At 42.4% G+C, this 22633-nt stretch overlaps 1 protein-coding gene across 1 annotated transcript in view; it reads right to left on the bottom strand.

Annotated features, from left to right (window-relative positions):
• Positions 1-16669: 16669 nt before the first annotated feature.
• The window catches only part of LOC124266662 (advillin-like), a 100831-nt gene continuing 94867 nt past the window's right edge, over positions 16670-22633 (bottom strand). The window contains exon 28 of the mRNA XM_046701463.1: positions 16670-16972. Within this exon, the coding sequence (XP_046557419.1) occupies positions 16859-16972 (114 nt within the window). The 3' untranslated portion in view covers positions 16670-16858. The remainder of the gene's footprint in view (positions 16973-22633) is intronic.

Raw genomic sequence — 22633 nt, 5'->3', positions numbered from 1 at the left:
ACACTAGTGAGTGATTCACCATGCGATACGATGACGGAGGATGTGTTTATGAATCACTATGAAATTAGAAAATGATGAAACAGATCACTATGAAACAGTGATAATACCTATCATGTACATCGCCAGAGGTAGAACAACCGCTAATAGCCTACTGCGGAGTGGATGAGACAACTCACTCGACTGACATCTGACAGCGTGTGGACGTAACCAGATGTGGAAGAGTGAGTGAGTGAATGTGTATGGATTTACGCCGCTTTAACAATATAACGGCAGTGGACACCGGAAATGGGCTTCACACACTGCACCCATGTGGGGAAACGGGCGAACGCTTTAACCACTAGGGTACCCCATCGCCCCAGTGTGGAAGATCAGGGAGAATAGGTCCCCTATGTTGTTGACTGGAACACCTGTATTAGGTCGGGCTCCACCGGATTCGTTGCTCGTGTTTTTAGTCAGGAGTGAGTGAGTGAGTTTGGTTTTACGCCGCTTTTAGCAATATTCCAGCAACATCACGGCGGGGGACACCAGAAATGAGCTTCATACAATGTGTCCATGTGGGGATTTGAACCCGGGTCTTCGGCGTGACGAGCGAACGCTTTAACCACTAGGCTACCCCACCGCCCCGTTTTTAGTCAGGAGTTTATCTAGATTAAGTACACGCGCCATAGCAATGTTTGATTCCAGACACAAAACACAGTTCAGCGTACTTTCATTCAACCCAGGTACCAGGAAACACCTTCGTGAAGGACCCCTTTAAACGCCATTCACCCGCTTACACCATGCAGTAGCGTCCCTTAGGCACCAGGATCCGCTTAACGTCCTCAACATTGGTAGGCGTCTGTTGTCTGCGTTACCTTCTTCCAGCCCCTCCAGAAGCCAACACGATGTACTGATGACGTTCAAGGCTGCCTAAATTCATTACAATTCGATCTTTGGTCTCGCTACCGCTAAACAAATATCGGAGAACATCCCTTTACGGGTTACCTAAAACCAGATCCATTACGGATTCTGATTTTAAGGAGAACGAATGCGGCCATAAACCTCATTTTAAGCCTTTGATAAACTATGAAGCTATGATAGATCGTAACGCTGCCAACACTGTTGATCTGCGCCAGTCTTTTTGAATGTACGGCTGGCGTAACGGTTTTCACGGACAGCCCAATGAGAAGCTCGCCTGAAGACGGACATCATATTCTGCTGATGAAGGGTTATTGCAGATGTATCTGAATATCCGAGTTGAGATAACGATGGCTGATATTACTGAGGACATATGATGAAATGTTCATATTAAATGGATCCATGTAAATTCGGTTTGTGAAAGAAGTTGTTTCCCTGTCTCGGGGAAAAGGGTGGAGCTTTGAGTTTAAAGACATTCGCTGGTATAACTTCTTTGAGTGACATTGTCAGAAGTTGGAGAGTCAGATGAGGACAAACTTTATGGATGACAAACTTCTTTATTCAGGTGATGAGTGAGTAACAAGCTCATCAATCAACCCTAACTGCTTGTGTACAAACGTTCAACTTATCCTGCTCAGTACATCCCAATGGTTTCTAGATGTAATCCCTTGTCATCTCATTGTTATAGCTCCTGCGGTGGGGTAGCCCATTTGTGGTGTCACCCGCCGTGATATTGCTGGAATATTGCTAAAACGGCGTAAAACCATACTCACTCACTCACTCACTCCTGCTTGAAAACAGTATAAGTATGTATACAGAAACGTCGGTATTGCACAATATAGAAATTTATCATCTATAAAGACTTGTCATTCCAATTACTTACAACTTCTAGAATGCCTCTCTAACAGTTCATTGTCACAATACTTCTCAATTATGTTCTGTTGTTTTTGTTAGTTATATACTGTATAAACATAACTCTGGGGCGGTGGGATGTAGTTTCTAACTGATTGGGCACAATGAGTGAAGCCCATTTCTGGTGTCCCCGCCGTGATAATTGCTAAAGCGGCGTAAAACCAAACTCAGTCAGTCAGTACATAACTCTGTTTTCTAACTGATTCACTAAGTCAGGTGACAACGACACAAGAGTGAGTGAGTTAAGATTTAAAGTCACATCGGCAATATTTCAGCCATATCGTGACTAAAACCAGTTCTAAATTCATAATACATACATATAATATATACAACCCTGTCAACGAATGACAGTAAAACCACTAGATTATCACAGATTGAGTTAAAACTAGCTAGCATATATCTTTTAAAGTACAAAACTATTTTTGGACACTACAATGTAAAAATGGGCTATAGATCGCCAACAACTGAAGGTAGATCACCATACTAGGAACCATGGGGGCAACGACACAAGATTCTGTAGCATAAGCTGAATAAAGAACTGTTGTTCATCCAAAAAGCTTTCATTCACTAACATAGCTAAGTTAACGCTCAGGCCTATTGTCTCAACACGGATACAGTGTTCTGGCTGGAACGCTGCTGGAATATTGGTAACCGATTGCTGGAATATTGTTGAAATATTGCTGGAGTATTATTATTACTGGATCATTTCTGGAATATTGTATGTCCCAATCGTTCAATAATCTCCATGTATCCCGCAGAGTGTGATGCATCACCTGATTTACATATTTATAAATATTCATGCACACATACTATGCATACTTCCGCACACATTTTCAGCAGGAATTCTACACAAATCAGAACGTGCTTTTAAAATTCGCGTGATGTCAGACTCGACGTGACATGAGATATAAATTTATTATGTGTTGAGTTCCTGACAGACACAAACATAATCTGTATAAATATGAAATGAGTTAAGAACACAAACACATGAAATTAACCTTTTCAACAAAAGAACCAAAACTGTGTTCATCATTTTAAGCGTTATTTGTTTCTAACAGTGGGATTGTGAAATGAAAGAATAACAAAACAAAGTACAATGCAATTTCTCCAGACGTGAGTTAGAGAGCCACGCACTTTTACGCAACGTACTGTTCAACATAAACAAGCTATGTCGTACCTGGTAAAGTACACAAATAAAAACGTCTCCTTGCCTTCACAAACAGCGTTAAATCACGATCAAGATAAACCCTCTGGTTAGTGGTTGACGTAAGTGAAAACAGCAGAATCCGTTTTCCGCTGGCCCCGAGTCAAGTTTTCGTGAATCACGATTTCTTGCGAGAGTTGGGACATATGCTATCGTATGTGGCGGAGGTTTGTTTTGAGCTAGCGGGGAGTTTGGTTGTGATAACCTGCAATTATCGGCATGTTTACGTTATGTTTTCACAGAGGTAGGTTGTCGTAGAAACGTGAAGAAGGAGAGCCACAAAACAGACAGATCTGTGTACATTTATTGTAATGCCTCTTAAACAAAGTTTAAGTTATATCACGGCGTGGCAGCTTGGTGATGGAGAAACTGATGGAGAAAAGCCCAACTGATGCAAGTCTTAAACGTTTACCATTTTGGTAAAACCAAGAACATGGGCAAGTCGCTGATATACCCGAAACATGAACTGATTTACATGTATGACACGTAATAGAAACGTACAAGAAACCAAGAGGTTAACGTGACAGGCGCTAGGCTGCAGGAATACAGTTAACAATGTCTGTCAGTCGAGTTGTACCTCATTCATCTCCTAGCGTATTTATGCAGGACTTTTCAAGAAAAAGACCCGATGTTTCAGATAACGCTCAATCTCTAATATAAACATAAAAATAGCCAATCAGATCACTGGCTCTATTAAGTGCGGAGTAGGTCGAGGACAATAGCGTCCATGGCGAACGGGCACGACACATTCTCGATTGCGATGAATAAATGTAGGAAAACTGATTTTGGCAGTAACATTTAAGTGTCTCGGAAAGAATGGCGAATAACGCGCTGACACGTGCCTTTGATTCAGGATGTTTTGGTGCGTGCAGGTTAGATGTACAAGTTTTGAGCAGGGAGTTTGACTCGGAATCGAAAAATCACGATTTGTTTAGATTTCGAAGACCTTAGCTCGCAAAGAGCGTTTTCAATTTGTACGATCTATGTGTCAGTTCGTAGCTGAATGTAGTGGCTTGAAATGCGTGTATAGTTTTATATGAGCATTTAGAGAGAGAATCTTCCTAGAAGGAACTTAGTGTGTTGACCTCGTTACATCCCTTTCCTTTTATATGGTTCTAAGACCCCGGTAGTAACAATATGTACCTTGATCCTAGGTTGTGTCACCAGGCCTTGGGGATGGTTCAGTACTTCTAGACGGTACAGAAATTGGTGCCATCCCAGCGAAGTTGCCATATCAAATTAGCACAGACTCAACTTTTCAAGAAAGATTCATATACAGTGTATTGAGAAGAAACGCAAACATTCGCTTGCAAGCATGAAGTCGGCTGGTCTCAATAGTGAAAAAGAAGGCTTTCTGTTTGCAGCTCAGATTGGTCACTTCCCATTCGCAACCATTAAATGAGTGATTTGCAGCAAAATTTAAATATGAAATGTTGATTATGTAAGGAACTTAACACGACTCTCCAGCACATTGTCAGTGGGCGAATATCTCTGTCACAAACGCAGCATTTTAAGTAACCTGATTTCGTGGCGCGGTCTTCTTATTAGTCGTCGCCATGCTTGTGGTTTAGATTCAAAGGCCCATCCATGGTGCGATCCAGAATATGTGGAGGGCGTCATGGAATATGACAAATATATACTTCTCTGGAAGTGACCCGTACACAGCCTCAGAGGTATCCAAGCCAACAAGCCTGACCCTTTTTATAAAACTGATGAAATTATTTATAACATTGGATTTTCCTTCCCTTTTGACACAATTATGACTTACAAGGAGACAACATGCCATGCATTCGGACCTCGCTTACAAAATGTCCCGCGTGCATTCTAAGTTCGAAGTTGTCCGACTCCCCAGTGTTCTTGATGCCTTAGGTTCGGAACCCCCCCATCTCTGGACTGACTTTGAGTGAGACCTGTGTTTGGTGCCAGGAACCCTCCCATCTCTGGACTGACTTTGAGTGAGAGAGGACCTGTGTTTGGAGCCAGGAACCCCCCATCTCTGGACTGACTTTGAGTGAGAGAGAACCTGTGTTTGGTGCCAGGGACCCCCTATCTCTGGACTGACTTTGAGTGAGAGAGGACCTGTGTTTGGTGCCAGGAACCCCCCATCTCTGGACTGACTTTGAGTGAGAGAGGACCTGTGTTTGGTGCCAGGAACCCCCATCTCTGGACTGACTTTGAGTGAGAGAGGACCTGTGTTTGGTGCCAGGAACCCCCCATCTCTGGACTGACTTTGGAGTGAGAGAGGACCTGTGTTTGGTGCCAGGAACCCCCCATCTCTGGACTGACTTTGAGTGAGAGAGGACCTGTGTTTGGTGCCAGGAACCCCCATCTCTGGACTGACTTTGAGTGAGAGAGGACCTGTGTTTGGTGCCAGGAACCCCCCATCTCTGGACTGACTTTGAGTGAGAGAGAACCTGTGTTTGGGGCCAGGAACACAACCTTTCTGACACTCTGTGTAATGCAAATGACTCCATTGTTGGTAAGTACAAACTCTCCGAAATGGTATTTGTGGGTTCGAGTAGGCAGCGCTTCCTGGAAGAAGTTGTCTTTGCTGCAGGTAAACGGGACAAGGACCCTGCTGATGATCATAACCAGCGTCACTGTACTAGGATCACCCGAAACGCCACAGCTGCATTGATATATTATATTCTGTAAATAATGAAATTGATGTACATATATGTGTACGTGTATTTACCTGATATGTAACAGTTAATCCGTTTATGAATAGGAATATTTATGTATTCAATATGTTTTATCAGAGCTTTGTTTGCTCATAATTGGACCATCAACAGTTGCCAAAAATATTAATGTTATTAATAAATGCGTTCAAACTGACTTGAAGTATGACGTGAATTATCGACCTATGAACATCTTGGTTAGAATTGGTCTTCAACAACCCATGCTTGACGTAAGAGGCGACTAACGGGATCGGGTGGTCAGGATCGCTGACTTGGTTGACACATGTCATCGTATCCCATCTGCGTAGATCGATGCTCATGATGTTGATCACTGGGTTGTATGGTCGAGACTCGATGATGGAAAACCGACGTCATATAGGTGGAATATTGCTGAGTGCGGCGTTACACAACAAACAAACAAAACAAACAAACTGCAATATTGTCCCCGGACGTGTATTTCATTTCCCGAGTCGCAACAGTGCGTAATGCACGTGCCAAAGCAAAGGAACGTGTTTCAAGGAGGGGCATCTCACACGGTGTTTTCACAGTTAAGCACAGAACTCTTAAATATATTTTGATATACGGTTATCAAAACTATGTTGTTTAAACATTTTAGATGTTAAGATAATCTGAATGTTGGTTTATTGTTAATGTTCAATAGGTTAGAGCACTCGGGGCCTGATGTGTGCCAGTTGTCGATGAAAATGTGGTTTAAAGTGGGGCAAGATGTTATTGTTGCTGCGCTCAATAGTATTCTCGCCATACGACGGCGGCTTGTACACAGTCGAGCTGGGGGTTGGCCAGTGATTAATATTATGAGCACCAGAGCATGAGGACACACACTCAACCAAGTTAGATAACACGTTTGTTTATTGTTAAACGCCGCACTCGCCGGCGAGAACACTTTGTCGGTCTGTGTTCCTTTATGTCCTTATGCCTTATGCCAGGGTGAATGTCAGTACCATTGCATTGGGCTAGCGTTAAAGTCACGTTTGAGAATGATCGAGAAATAAAAGAGTGCTTTATACAATGTGGTAATAGAAAACCTGTCGTATCTGTGTGGATTCAAGTGCATATAAGAATATGGATGCATCATTACATAGAGTTTCATCCTGACTCACAAACATCCATTGTTAACTTTGACAGTGCGCACAATATTCTTTGTTTGGGTTCGGCCCAAGGTGTGGAGACAGAGAAATTGCATGACGAATTACCAATAATTCATAGAATAATTCTCATTGTAACAATACGTGCTATGACATTGAGTGACTCGAGGGATAACAATGCATTACATTGCTGGTGGTGATTTAACGCGTACATGTTAACGGTCGCAGTTACGGACGGGGTCAGGGGAGGGACGTCGGTGTGATGAAGCGACCCGGGAGAGTTCGGGATGAAGTCATTTACCCCTCAAGTCTCCCCAGTCTCCCCATCTTGCACAGTCATGGAGACAAGTAGAGCTGACCATATGGGATGCACGGAAAGAGGGAGCGGAACCTGCGTCATCAACGTCATCAACACCCCAACCTCTGTCGAGGAAAGCACATGCAACATGTAATCTAACTTACATATGAAAAATATAAAAAAGATGACATTTTAAGCTACTGGGGAAAAACGTATTAACTTGCACATAACACACACCGCTTGACCCAAACCTTCAGTGTAAGTGAACAAACCCTTTTCCCAAGATAACACGCTAGAAAAAACAACTGTTAAACTACCTTACAGAGAAACCCACATCAAACTTGGCAACTATTGGATGGACGAACACGTAAGAAAAGGAATCTCCCTCCCCATTATATACAGACCATACTGCTACACATCCGCGACCACACTCCCCATACCCTTGCGTCACAACACACCAACACAAACAACCCTGCCCCACCCAACACCACCCACAGAAGTTCATTCCGCACCCTCGCTCCCAGTAGATCCAGTGTCAGAGCGCAATGTGTAACATACATACAGGCCAACCAAAAGTCTGCGACTTTCATGCTCGATCAGGGCATGTAGGTATGATAGTATAGCCCTAATCAAAACTGGGTTTCGTGTGTTGAAGGTTTGGCAGTAAAGCCTGGAGACTTCACAGAAGGCTGCTATTATTGAAAGTCAGAGGCCGAACTGTTGGCGTAATCCGGACCGTGTCATATTTCTCTGTAAACGCTTTGTAAATTGAATTGGTGAAACAAGCATGTGTTTTCAGTCATTTTCGGTCATTTCAATCGTACTTCCCGGTTCAAAGATAAAAGAACGGATTAACATTTTGTTGAGAAGACATTTGATGAGGAGTTTTAGAACATGCTTAACTTCGCAAACAGTATTTTAGCTTTTGTGACGTAACCGGGGATTGGCAGACTACTGCCATGCCCCTCGAGGGATGATGCCGGCTCTGGCGACGTGTTTACGTTGTATAATGTCCCGATTGCACCGACATTATGTGACTGTATAGCGGTCACAGATTGCCGTATCTGAAAACATTTATAAGGTCATTTGTTTGTGCGTGTACACTGGGACTCATTATTTTCTTTGTGGAATGGTTCCTTTATGTCAAATAATGTAAACGTGCGATGTAACGAGAGAATAAATACCCATATGGCAGGTGTTGTATATTGTATACATGTAACAGCCAGGAGTCAAACAGTCAAACACGAGATCTAGGATTCGAGCATCGGAGGTGTGTTCGATTCTCTGGATGGGTGCTCTGTGTGACGCGCATGTTTTAGTGTCTTTGCGGGAATATTGCTTAAATCGGCCTAGAGACCAACTCACCAATAACTGCGAGGTGGATGGGGTGAGGTGAGGTGAGGTGAGGTGAGGTGAAATGGGGTTTAAAGTCCCGTTCAAGATTATTGCACTTAAGCCAAACTATATGTTATCTGGTGCAATACGTTTTCTGATTACATACGGATTCACCAGTACCACCTGTGTAATGCACATTGCTTGACTGTATGGCACATCGCCATGTCCTCCTTGAGACCACCAGATCCGGGATGCCAAGATACTCACATGGCCATCTCGTTCTGATTTAAACATTCTATATTGTTGTGTGAGAGACAAATGGATGAGACACAGGTGTGAAATATGCACCGTCTTCTTCAAGATACAGACACTATCGTTGTTGCTCGAACTGGTACACCCACGTGTAGAAAAGCTCCCCGGATATCCCCGGATGGTCTTAGGAGCAACCATGTGGTTGATTGGGTGTCATGGCGTGACTCGTTGCTCACCAGTATCGATGGATTGTCTGTTCCAGGACGCCGTCATATCGCTGAGCGCCATGTTTAACAAACAAACAAACAAACAAAACAGGAAGAACAAAAACATACATGTGTATCTGAAACCTTCACTTAGGTTTTTGTTTGTTGGCTATGGGGATCAATCTTATTCACTTAAAGTATATGCGAGAGTTTAATTTTAAAAAATTTCATTACCGAAATGCCCTACTGATTCTATATATTATGCAATGACGAAAAACAAGAACACATAGAAACCCCAGTAGAACAGATTGATTAATCCAGAAATACCGTCCTCTGGTCCATCTAGGAACGTTTTAGCAATGTTCCAGCAACATCACGGCGGGGGACACCAGAAATGGCACACATGGTACCCATGTGAGGAAATGAACCTGGGTCATCGGCGTGACGAGCGAACTGTTTAACCACTAGGCTACCCGCCGCCCTGCATGGTGTGATCTCAACCCTGTGATTATGTGAATATAAAAAGCATGGTGATTTTTGTAATTGGTTGTATTTAATGTGGTTTATTTCTGTTGTATTGTAATGTGAGTTCATTTCAAAGCAATCGTAGCGCTACGACAGTCGTAAATGTTAAAGTATGGGAGTTACGACTGTCCAGGGCCACACAGTCACAGAACCGTGTTGGCAAAAACGAAAATAAAAATAAGAAATGACTACTCAGTGGTTACGGATTGGATACGGGTTTTATAGCTGAATTTTGGACCTGAAGCTTTGGATTGTATACCGGTATCCTAGTTGAGTTTTGTACATGAAGTTTTGCATCCTTCACGGCACATGTCAACCTAGTAACGTATGGAGAAGGTCTATAATACCGGTGTCAAAACACAGTTAAATGTCTTACCAACTTCAATGGTTAGTAGAAAATTTACATTGTTTCAACATCTAGAGAGTTAACGCAACAATTTAAAAGGCGCCGTGAGACCCGTGCTCGTCAGATATGCTGATTTTCTGTCAACACACTGTGTTATCTGAGGGTGTATTTCTGTAAAGCAATAACCCATGGCATAATTTCAGAATGTGTGTTTTTGTTTTGAAAAACGTTTGTGTTTGTGCTAAGTGGTGTTGATGTTGTCAGAAGAAATCAGATTTTCCTGGCTATCTGGTAAGCGAGTGTTGAAGAGATAGATAGATTTCTTCAACTACACATTCTTTCGTTTAGAGTGCTTCTACAATATGTCGTCATCCACGCAACACGTTGAAACGTTTCTTTTCAGCTGTTCAGTAAAGCTATGATTCCACCAAATCTGGATAGCCAAAACAGGAAAAATGCATAAAAAGATAAGGACGAAGAATGTTTCCTTGCTTGACCCATGTCGTGCAGAGTGAGATTTGTTGTATGTTGTCACTAACCACATCTCGATGACTTGCAAGTCTCAGTGGAATTCTCCCCAACATGCAGAACATGTTACAAAAGGTCACTGAGGTATTTCGTGAACTCCCCACAGCTACCCGTGTGGTATTGGTGTGTCTATCTACTGACACCTTGATCTCGAATGGCGACACCGCCGTGTGACCCTCAGCGCATAACCTCGGATTAAATGGACGTTTTACGTTGCCATGAAGTGTATCCAGTTATAATGGGCGCACGACACAGTGTAACCTCTTCGTTGTGGCTCGCTATACAATTACACCGAGTTTTATCTCAGCTCAAATGGGGTGTTCTCATAAATATGAGCTAAATCCATGCTTTAACTGGTGGATTAAGAGATCAAAGGGACACCGATAATGACAAGGCTCGTCAGCCATAGACTTCCAAGGTCGTCATTGGCACGGCAACTTACGCCGGAGTCTCGCGATAACGTTCATTGACGTGAAATGGAGCGTGCCCTCTTTCTCAATTCGTGCCAGACTAAGCGAAATTACAAGAGTGTTTTTGGGTGTCCCGCCTATGTAGCGAAGATATTCCATTACACGGTAAACTGTGGCACGTGCACGTTATGTGCCGCGTACTATGGCCTTGGAATATGACGTCATATTTCTTGTCTGTAATAACTATTCGGCTGAATTCACCAGACAGAGGAAACTATGTGAACATGTGTAAAGGGCTATATGACCAGGTGTCTAAACGTCATGTAATACTCGTGTCCATACAACTAGATTCATTCCATAAGTAGGCTAACCTCCATCAACACAGAGTGAAATCAGTGGATTGATTCATTGTTGTTTAATGCCGCACAGCAATATTCCACCTATATGACAGCGATCTGTAAATGTAGTTTGTAATGTAAATAGAGTTTGGGCCAGACAATCTAGTGATCAACAACATGAGCATCGGTCTACGCAGATGGGATACGATGACATGTGTTAACCAAGTCAGCGAGCCTGACCATCCGATCCCGTGAGTCGCCTCTTACGACAGGCATGGGCTGCTGAAGACCAATTCTAACCTGGATATTTCCGGGTCCACAGAATAAGACAAGACCTAATATTATGCCGAGTTTGAAAGGGGTAATATAAGTATGTTCGTGGGTTCGAATCCTGCTTCGCCAGTGTTCGTTTTGTGTGTGTTCTGATTCAGTTCTGTGCCATGTAATTCAATTACTTCAGTTCACATCTTGCGTTCGAATCCATTATTTAACAGCGCCATACCCCGATGGTGTTGTCAAAGCAGATCTGTCTCAGGGAAGGTAACTGCATTTTTATGCACACCGACCAAAATAACCGTGTCAAAGGAAAATTGTTTGAAACAAAGCAGGAAGGTAATTAACCGCAGGTGTGTGTGTGTGTGTGTGTGTGTGTGTGTGTGTGTGTGTGTGTGTGTGTGTGTGTGTGTGTGTGTGTGTGTGTGTGTGTGTGTTGTAATTGGATTTGGATAAAGCACAAAGGGAAATAACTGTGTTTGCGAAAATATTTTAATGACTGGATTTACACAGATGCGACGGTTGCATAAACACATCGTGACATTCTACTGCAAATCTGTTACTACCCCGAAACCATCACAAACTACCCCTTGTAGTCTTTACTAAGAGTTATCCTATCCACACTTATATCATCATTCATAACGTTAGGGAGTCTGATAAATAGTTGAATACAGTCTTGCAAATCTAGCATGCAAACACACGGACACCGTCAGAAATGAACATGAAATTGACATACCCTTCTTCGCGCAGTGCCCCTTAAGGTATAACGATGGTTATGTAGGACAAAAGGAATTCACGAGCAACACGCAATGAGAAGGGAGATAGCTGCACACAGACACTTCAATTGTTCATTGTTCACTAACTCCTTTGTGTATGTTCAAAGTCAACGGTTTCCTCTGTCGCTTTATCTAAGCGCATCGACATTTTTGCTCATTTGGGTATGAAAGTGTGCAATTTCCTTCTAATGTCTCCTGAAACAAAACCTGTTTGTTGTCTGGGTCTAACAATTGCTGATATCAATTGGCAAGTATATGACCGCGCATTGTTCCAGGTCGTGCTGTTGAAGACATTGACCCACATAAAACCCTTTTAAAGAAGCATGTACTTAACATACTGTGTGTTGGTATGTCGTTAAGTTTTAGGATGTCCTCGTATAGATTTCACACATGAACTTCAAAGTGTTAAATACATTATACATACGCTCACAACAATAGAACATTTTGTCTGAAACTTGGGTAAGAGAGCATCGAGTGCAAGTCAGTGGTTGAAGGGTGAGATCTGTGTCGATTGACGCTAAAACTCCCCTGAGCAGCTAACTGTTTTATTGGCAGTAGAGTGTCAGTTTGTCACCCATATCTGTATAATTCAAATAATTTCGTTTCATCTTCCAGATGTCATTCCGGCCAGTACACAGAATAACGTTTACGAGTGAGTGAAATTGACATAACACGGTATTGAACAGTTGTGTGTTCATGACAGGGCGTGTCAGTTTGGCGTCAGGGGGAAGGACGAGGTGATGCAGGCCACCCACAAGGAGGACACAGTACTGATATCCCCCAAAACAAAACAAGGATAACTATAACATTATAGAAATGGGAAAACGGGGATTCGAACCAGAGATCATCAGTTTCTGGCATGCTAAGGGACACGAGAATTGCGGCGCCTTAGGGAGTTGGGCCATCCGTGTCCCGTATGTAACGGTTGTAATAATCCTGATTAGACAGTGCCGGACTCTAGGTCCGTGTCCAGCTCCATGTTAACACAAAACCCTCGGTGAAACTGCGATTGTTTCTATGTTAGGCTGTATATGGTGTTTCGCAATGTCCAAACAATGTAATAAAGAGTCCATAGGGATAGGTTCGATACATCGCGGGGAATCGAACCAGGGTCCTGTTCAAACTCTTCAGCCACTACACTCAAATCCGTCTGCTCTATCTGAGTAAATGGGCGAGCATATTTGAGTTAAATTTAGAACCCTGGTGATGTAAAGGTAATTTAGTGTAACTGTATTTCATGTCGCCTAAACTTGAAGACATACTTTCAGAAGTTTCATGGATGGTCGGATTCCTTCCATAAGTGTTTACAGAATCCGTAGATCGTTGGTTCGATTTAAAGAAGAAGATCTCAAACCCTTTTATTAGCCCTAGGCTGTCAGTGCGATATCCGTGCCCGTTTTCACCCCTTGTGTAAGATGCGTCACCGTGGACTTTGCACAATACGTTGATAGATAGCGGTAAATGAGGCGTTAAATCCACCTCACTAACTCTCGCAAACGCGATCAATGTAATACCTTGAAGCATACATTCTACCCTTACGTATGGTACACTGTCATCAAGTACATACTTTATAGACCAACTGTAAACAAATCCTATTTCCACGACCCGTCGTCATCTGTTTTTGCAATGTACCTAAATATATGACTGTTACACTTTTCAATACAGATGCTAAGTTGCCAGGTGAACGTCGGCGGAAATGTGATGGGGCGGAACCGGAAGTTCTGCCTCGTTTGAAACAAAGTAGTTCGGTTGCCTGCAGGTATGTGTACCCGAGTTATGACGGTGATGGCCTACCTTCTCACAGGGATTGGCCTGGTGTATCTTATCAAAGTATCTAATGGGGATTTCACTACTTTAGGAAAGGCCCCATTCACGATACGTTACGCGGCGCAGTGATACACATGAACGTCCATGTCAGTTGGTGCGTGAACAGCTGACGGAGGAAAGTACACCAAGCCTTTACAACGTCTTATGAGTGCAGCTCTAACCTGCCACTTTGCTTACGCGAAGTGCATGGAATTCTAATCATGGTAAACACACTGTTTTGACGTGATGTAATAGGATTTAAACTAGACGCGGCCTGCTTGGGGTTCCCGATTCATGAAGTACCGCTTGCTATAGAGTACCTATAAGGAATGGAAGCAGGGTTACGGCTCTCTCTCCTACTGGCGGAAAAGCCAGTTGTACCTGAGAATATTATCTCTCTCTGCCTTTCTTGGTTCCGGTTCTGTGGTTGCCATCGTTCCATCACTTTTCATATATGTTCACGATATGGCTGAAATATTGCCGATGTGACGTTAAATATTAACTCACTCACTCACTCATATATGTTCAATACATATGGAGATACATATGGTCATGGTAGTAAAGTTGTGCTGTCTCAAAAGTTCGGTCACAACACGATACAACATGTGGCCGGGCGATTTCCTGGCGAATTGTGATATTACGACACTACATTTGTACCCCCAAAACAACGACGTTGTGTAAATCAAGCGTCGGTAAACGTTTTCGCAGTTCCATGCTCAACTGATCAGAAGAAACCTGAACTCATCTATCTGTGAATAGTATACTGTCCCAACCTTGCCTTCTGAACCTCACATTCAGTCGACGCCACGCCAGGCGTGCCATCATGGAATAGGCTTAATCGTAGACTTGGGCCGATCTGGTGCTTCCTCAACCGGTTGCACAGGGTTCTTTTACTATCAGTTTGAACCAAGCATTGTCACACCTGATAATGTGGCAGCTTCCAGGCGTCGGTTCCGTACATGCATCAACCGAATATAGTTGTCTTGTTGAGACGACGTGACATGTAGACCACGGGTCCGCGGCATGCTACGAGGGTTGCCCCACGGGCAAAGTCTCAAACAGGATGATATTGTGTTTCGATTAATATGGAAGTGTCTAGCAACTTAATTTTGCGCTGTTCCTGTTTGGCGTAAGCGTTATTTACGGTTATGTATGTGTTAACATCCGTGATTGCGTAATAACAAAACCTGCCTTTTATTGAAATATACTTTTTATTTCAAAACGAGCAAAAATGCAAAAATTCCCATATCCTCAATTAATATATGTACAAAATATAAACAGAACACGCGTTAGAAAGATGAATCTTTGGTGCATCAGTGCCAACATACCTGGCAACTCTAAACAATGAGCATCGTCACAAAACAAAACGTTCCCCTGATAAAGATAGGGATATACGGAATGATCTGTCCAACATTTTAGATCATAACACAAACAAGTCCGTATTGGAATAAATGCAATCAAAATATTAACAAGTGTCAGTCAGAGGTATTCATAGAAAATATGTGCAAATGAGTAAATTAACGTTTATTCAAGGTTTGCTAATGGAAATTTACCATAGTGAATAAAAGAGGTAGATATACATGTATATACCCCGGGTGGTCTGGACGTAGAATGCCCGGTAATATTTGGTGTGGAGGCGGTATGTATCCAATCAAACAGACACATTAGGCTGAAGGGCTGTCAACAGGGATATATTTCACATTAACAGTAATAATATTTATGTTTGTTTTTCGCGTTACAAATTATTTTGCCATTTGGTATATCAACACTTGGAAGGTATTAGCTAAGCAGTACAGGAGGGATGCCGACAGGTGACATAAATTGCCGGTCTAAAGAAAATATGCTTTTCAAAATTGGATTTGACTAAAAAGTTACAAACGTCATCAAAACTTTAAAAGGCTGACAACAGTCGCAGAAACACTCCAAGCACATGGTGCCAAACACCATCATGGAACCTGTATCAGTACATGGAATAACCATTTCTTGTTTGTTCAAGTTGAGCCGCCACCAGACAAGGGTTTATACGCTTCCTGGCAGTTACATACCTAAAGACCACAGTTATCCCCCTTGAATTTTACCGGAAGGAAAATTGGAGGATAAGTGTCCTGTTTAAATGGGCTGATCTGTCTGAGCTATTTTTTTTCAGGGTGACTTGTGATAGTTTAAATGAACGATCAGGCATTGTGCGTAATTGAGAAGTTTTTTTGTCCACAATCTGCGCATGTATTAACCCCAGCCTTCCATTATTTGACCCCAAGTTCAAGGCTGTCTAGTGTGATTCGTCTCGATACTTCCGGTGGCCATTGTTGACAGTGGATACAGCAAAATTGACATGGTCGATCCAGGCCGATATTTTGCCGGTTAAGTGACAAGTGCTAGGTTGGTCAGCATGCAACTGGAGAACAGCCAACGACCGATATAAATTATGGTATGGTGGTCTGAGGCTATACTGAGTGATCTCCTTTGGTCACTACAGTGTATATGGGGTAAAGAAGGAAAATAATTGAAGACTTATGCTATATATAAATGGTGAGTGTGATATAGATTTACGCCGCATTTAGCAATATTCCAATGTATCTGGCATGGGGTAACAGAAAGACTTCAAACATTGTACCCATGGGGAAGGTAATAAATGAACTGGAGTATAATGTACGTGAGAAAATAAAAAAAAAAAATGCAAAACCATGGAATGTATAACAAAATGCATAACTTCTAAGATCCTTCAGTCACCAAAAGTATATATGTAATTTGAAATAGTTAAAACAGAAACAGATATATCTTTGCATAGAGAGGAACGAACGGTATTGAACCGTACCGTATATCCAATGTCTCAATCTCAGCCATGACGTTATGGCGTTGTTAGAGACACATAAAATATGTGCGATATTTCATGCATGACTATATTGAGCGCGTAAAGGAAAGACTTGACGGAAAGGTTTCATCTTCTGGCTCCGGACTGTTGTCTTCATCAAAACAGACCAAACCTCTTTTTCATCTCCAACTGTCTCCATTTCGGTTTGGAGAGATAGTCTTGCTTGGTAATCTTGAAAATCTTCTTGAATTCTTCATCTGACAAGTATTTCTGTTGAGAGAAGAACAGTTTTGTAATATAAAGTCAATATGTGTTTCTGCTACATCACTACACAACTTGTCATGTTCGCGGTATATATGTATATGTACTACACAAAAAAAATGAAATCCTCCCGATTCTTTAAACCTGTCATGACATCACGGGGAGGTGGGGTAGCCGAGTGGTTAAAGCGTTCGCTCGTCACGCCGAAGATCCGGGTTCGATTCCCCACATGGGTACAATGAGTGAAGCCCATTTCTGGTGTCCCCAGTCGTGATATTGCTGGAATATTGCTAAAAGCGGCGTAAAACTCACTCATTCATGACATCACATGTTACCTATGAATTGTCATGACAGGCCAGATTACTAATACTACATGTAAGAAGCGTCTGTTCCTTAACTTCTCTTGTGTAGTATATGTCATGATGACGTGGATCGTTTCTCTTGCTGTAAACCAGTGTTCTGCCTTGCTCAGATTCTAGTATTTACAGAGCACCGTGATATTGCTGTAATGCTGTTGTCTGTTTAAAGCTTAAAGCAAGATGCACTAATTCGTTCAGTCTTGTATTTGCATATATTCACACTGAATAATATTTTGAGGCACTTTCACAAATGATGGATCTTAACTAAAACTGCCCGTGTGGTTTAGTGGAGAGTGTCCGGGGAGCGGAAGCTTGGTACTTGGAATACCGACTCGTCATACTAAAATATAAACATTCATGCTATTTGTTGTTACCCGCTTTGTCATCAAGGGGGATAAAACAAGGACTGGAAGGACTTGAAGTCAGTATACTGTGTGTATGACCTTGTTAAAGAGGTTCTTGCGTTATATTTCAGTGTGCAAGCACGGTATTAATCCAGACTAGTACTAAAGAGCAACACACACAAGCCTACACACGCACGCGCGCGCACACATATACATACATGCATACACAGACGCACTCATGTTGTATACGACTAACAATTGTGAACACGACGTTCTCCTCGCCTTCTGACAGCTACAAGATCCTGGAACACACTACAATGGATGCTTCACATTACATATTTAATGTGACAACTGGACACGAAAGTTCTAACACTGCAGCAATATTGGCAATTCCAGTTCCATGCAGTCAGGACCAGAGCAGCCCGGAGTCAGTCAGACCTGCCTGTCAATCATGCACTAATGTCCACCAGTGGAAGTGGCTGGCAGCCCGTAGTAGCACTGGCTATGTGTTGTACAAACTCAACAATGTAACAGAGTCTGAATTTCTAAATGTCATTGGCCTTTGTTGACATGACATTCATTTTCGTAGTTTTCTAGACCATGTTCCACTGTATAAACATTTTGTGTGTCCTGGTTGAAGCAGAACGACGTCCCCCACGGCGGGATTCAACGTTCTCAAATTTACCCCAAATGTCCACAGGACGAGATAAGGGCCATTTTATGGCCGACGGAAAATGTCGAATTTTAAAGTTGCATGACGCTGGGAAATTATACATGGTTAATGACTGACGTTACCTCTGAACCCACTCACACGGTAACTGACAACGGGTTTTACCCCCTAGTTTCACTTCTAAGTGCCGGAGTTCAGACCTGATCAAATATATATATATTTAGTAATGGCCTACTTTGTCACATGATCCTACACATAAGTATATTTCGAGTTTTCAGAGAAAATATAAGAGGACGTTCGTGACCACACATGAACGTTTCTCCGTACATATATGTTCTCTACATCACCTAAGAAAATCAGATTGAGTGAATACTTGCACAGGTTCAAATATTGGACAAACGCTTCCTGGAAACCGTTAAACCGGTTTTTAGCCTATTTTAGTCTTACTCATTTCAAAATGACTTGTCAAGGTTTTGTCCATCCTCGAATTTTGTATATCTCCTTGTCAATGAAGGGCCCTCATCCTGGCTATTCCATCCTTTAAATGTCTAATTTCGTCGTAAGGACTTTATTTAGGCTGTGTTCGATACTGAGAAACACGTTGTCAAATGTGGTACTTCTTTCATGCTTTGAGAAGAAAGCGAATTCCATTTTGGCTCAATCTCTTCAATAGATTCGCCAAACAAATCGTAAAATCAGTGCATCGTGACACTTTGACGTTAGAGAGCAATTGAGTGAGTGAGTATGGTTTTCGCCGCTTTTAGCAATATTCCACGGCGGGGACACCAGAAATGGGCTTTACATATTGTGGGGAATCGAACCCTACGGCGCGAAGAGAAAACTCCTCAACCATTGCCCCTGAAGTTAGAAAAGAAAATATGGTCTGCATGACAGTAACAGATATTCCTCCTCAATACATCAGGTTTCTGAGCATCCACCACAAAACCATCTATTAACGGTAAATGCTTATGTGTTGCGTTTCTAAATTATTTGAGTATATTTCAGAATGTTAAGTCTGCCTATGAAAACCGTGTTTATGATAGCAAAAACTTTCTATAAACAACTCTTTCCTCTGACGATAATTACCAGGAAACAATAATACTACAAACGTCTTGTATCAAAGGGCAACAGCAGCAGTGACGGAGTATTACGCAGGACATTTACTCCGCTGGTACAACTACGCCAACGACTAGACTGTCTCCCAGTCACTGAAACATATCATTGTCCCTTCGCGCGCCCAACCCTGTCTTTAATGCCAAAGCCTTGATATAAACCAGCCTGGTTCCCTGGGTCTGTTGCGCCTGCGCTACGTTCCGAGCGTAGCGCAGGCGCAACAGACCCAGGGAACCAGACTGTGATATAAACAAGTTGAGCTTTTCCTCATGTTCTGAATCTCTCATCTCAATGGGGTTCTTTTGAATAAATGGATACGTGTACTTTCTATAGACATTTGCAGAGACTAAGAGTTGGTGTACATAAAGACCTACCTGGTTACAAGGTGCAGAAGCGTTGATTACATTCAACCTAGCAGCAACACTCACGCACTCATTCACTCACCCACTCACTGCACGGGACGACCATACCATCTGATTTCGATCGTACGTTAATTTTACTCCAGCATAACTTTCTGTTTGATTTGATTTGACCTTGTCATGTCCTACAAGAGGTTCCCCTGGAAACTAGGTATCTGAACATTAGCATACCGGAGAAAACAGTATTTGATTCTGCAGTAGCTCCATATATTTTGTCAATCTACTAGACAAATAAACAGGACAATAGCTTCATAAACATATCTTTGGTAATGAATGCTGTATTTGAGGGAAACCAGGACGAGAGAGAGAGAGAGAGAGAGAGAGAGAGAGAGAGAGAGAGAGAGAGAGAGAGAGAGAGAGAGAGAGAGAGAGAGAGAGAGAGAGAGAGAGAGAGAGAGAGAGAGAGAGAGAGAGAGAGAGAGAGAGAGAGAGAGAGAGAGAGAGAGAGAGAGAGAGAGAGAGAGCGTGTGTGTGTGAGTGTGTTTGTTTGTTTGTGTGTTTTTGTGTGTGGGTCCGACTGTCTGTGTATGTGTGTGTGTATGTGGTGGTGGTGGGGTGGGGTTTGGGTGGGGTTTGATGTTTGGGTGGGGTTTGATGGATGGTGACCGTTTGTTTCCTTGACAAAACATGTTTATAGAGGTGAGTCTGGGAAGGGGTTCAAATCAGAGACACTAGAAACGTCGAGGGACGCTTCGCACTTCCCCACTCACAGTTTACAACGGGTGAACCCCGACTCCATAGCTACCTCCATACGTTTGGAATGCGTCAGTGTGGAAATGGTGAACATGGTTAATTATGCCTTTATCTCAGACACAGTATTGATAAAAGGTTGTTGAAGGTACCTGCCACTATAATACTTTGTGTCACTGTTAGATGAACTAGTAAAAAAGAAAACCAATCAATTATTACATTACTGGGAGCTAATGACCTTAGGCTGTGGACATCTGACAGTGATTTACAAGAGAATCGTCCCCCCTAAATAACAGAACTAATTTACCGTTAGATTTATTGCTAAAGACCACTGAAATCATAGGTTGATCACCGCCAAATACAACTATACAAATACAACTACTCAGCGTTACTGCCCCAGGGTTGTTCCCTCACTACGTTCACGTATACATGTAGAATGTGTGTGTCTGTGTGTGCGTGCGTGCGTGTGTGCGCGTAGAACGATCATAAGTACCAGCCATCCCTTCACTGGATACCGACACAACTCTTTACAGCGAATATCGTCATGACCCCCCACCCCCCGGGACACGTGGATGAGGTGAGGGAGCAATGGATCCTAACATCGTGTTCAAGATTTTAGCACTTACGTATTGAACTAGTTCGTGCGCATGTGCGTGTGCGTCTTGGTGTGTGAGCAGTGCACGGGGGACAGAGCTGTGTGTTTGGTCGGGTAATGTGTTTGTGTGTGAGAGAGACAAGAGTGGGAGAGAGAGTTATCTCAGGAATGGGCGAGCGCAGAATAGTGTTCGTGCGTGAGTGCGTGCGTGCGTGCGTGCGTGCGTGCGTGTGTGTCTGCGTGTTTCATACCAATAGGAACTCTAGGAGTCCAGTATTCTTTTGACCCTGAGGCTAAATATCAAAATTTATATGACACATATGCATCCTGTAAAACAGTTCATATATTTCTGTGCGTCACTACGTATATACGGTCTTTATTTCTCGACACGTGTTTCCCTTTAGCGTTTTGATTATGAAATCAATCATTTGTTCCAGGACAAAAACGCTCACTGCATCTGTTAACAGGAAATTGTCTGGATCAGCGTCAATGGAAGAGGCCAAGAATTTCTGGAGAGATTTCAAGAAGCTGAATCTGATTAGAAGATAGGTTGGGCAGCAGTCAGGGATGATGAAATATGTCTCCCAGCTAATTGTAGCCAAGTAGCTGCATCTTGCAGGTTGCAGTCTGGTTACTGAATGTATTCACCATTAAGCATGACCCATATTATACACAGACAACTGATGAAGACGGTGAACCCACAGTAATGAATACTCATCGTAGGTTAATGAAGTTAGCACATGATAGAATAGTATAGCCGTGATTATATAATCCAAAACATTTAAATTACAAACTGACTGCATAGCGTAGTATGAACATTCATGCAATAGACTGTTTCGGCAAAACTAAACATTTATTTACAGTACGATTTCTGTTAGGTACTGATAATATGACATTGGTAAGATGGAGCTGATTTATGGGGATTGTAACCTGAAAACATGAGCAGAAGATTGAGAAGATAACTAGGAATGATGTAATGATGTACATACGATGTTTTCGATTAGAAGATGATTTAAGCTTAAAACGCGAGCAAGATGTTGAGAAAGTCACCACGAATAATAGTATAAATGCACTATTGTGATAAACGGGGATATTTTGTAACTATGCTCCTGGAGATAAGTGTAAAAATGATACATATGTCAGCAGAAATTTGTCTAAGGAGATTATATATGTTAGCTCAAGCAGGAGGCGTGAAAAACAAGCAAGAAATCCGCGTACATTTGGCAGATTGTTACAAACATTCATCATTCCTTGACAATGTGTACATTCTCGTTATAGATGTACTTTACAATATGTGTTGATACCCTTGAGGCAGGAACAGCGAACATAACCAGTATTTTGGATTCATCTTTCTTTCACATTGCGTGATACCATTAGCCTTCAAACCTTAAACGCCCGTGAAGATCCGGGTTAGAATTGATCTTCAGTAACCCTTGTCGTAAGAGGCGACTAAAGGGATCGGGTGGTCAGGCTCGCTGAC

This window comes from Haliotis rubra, unplaced genomic scaffold (genome assembly GCF_003918875.1).
Source record: "Haliotis rubra isolate DU_JTF1 unplaced genomic scaffold, ASM391887v1 Scf127, whole genome shotgun sequence".
NCBI lineage: Eukaryota > Metazoa > Mollusca > Gastropoda > Lepetellida > Haliotidae > Haliotis > Haliotis rubra.
The sequence above is the reverse complement of the archived record's forward strand: the minus strand, read 5'-3'. Positions and strand labels throughout refer to the sequence as shown.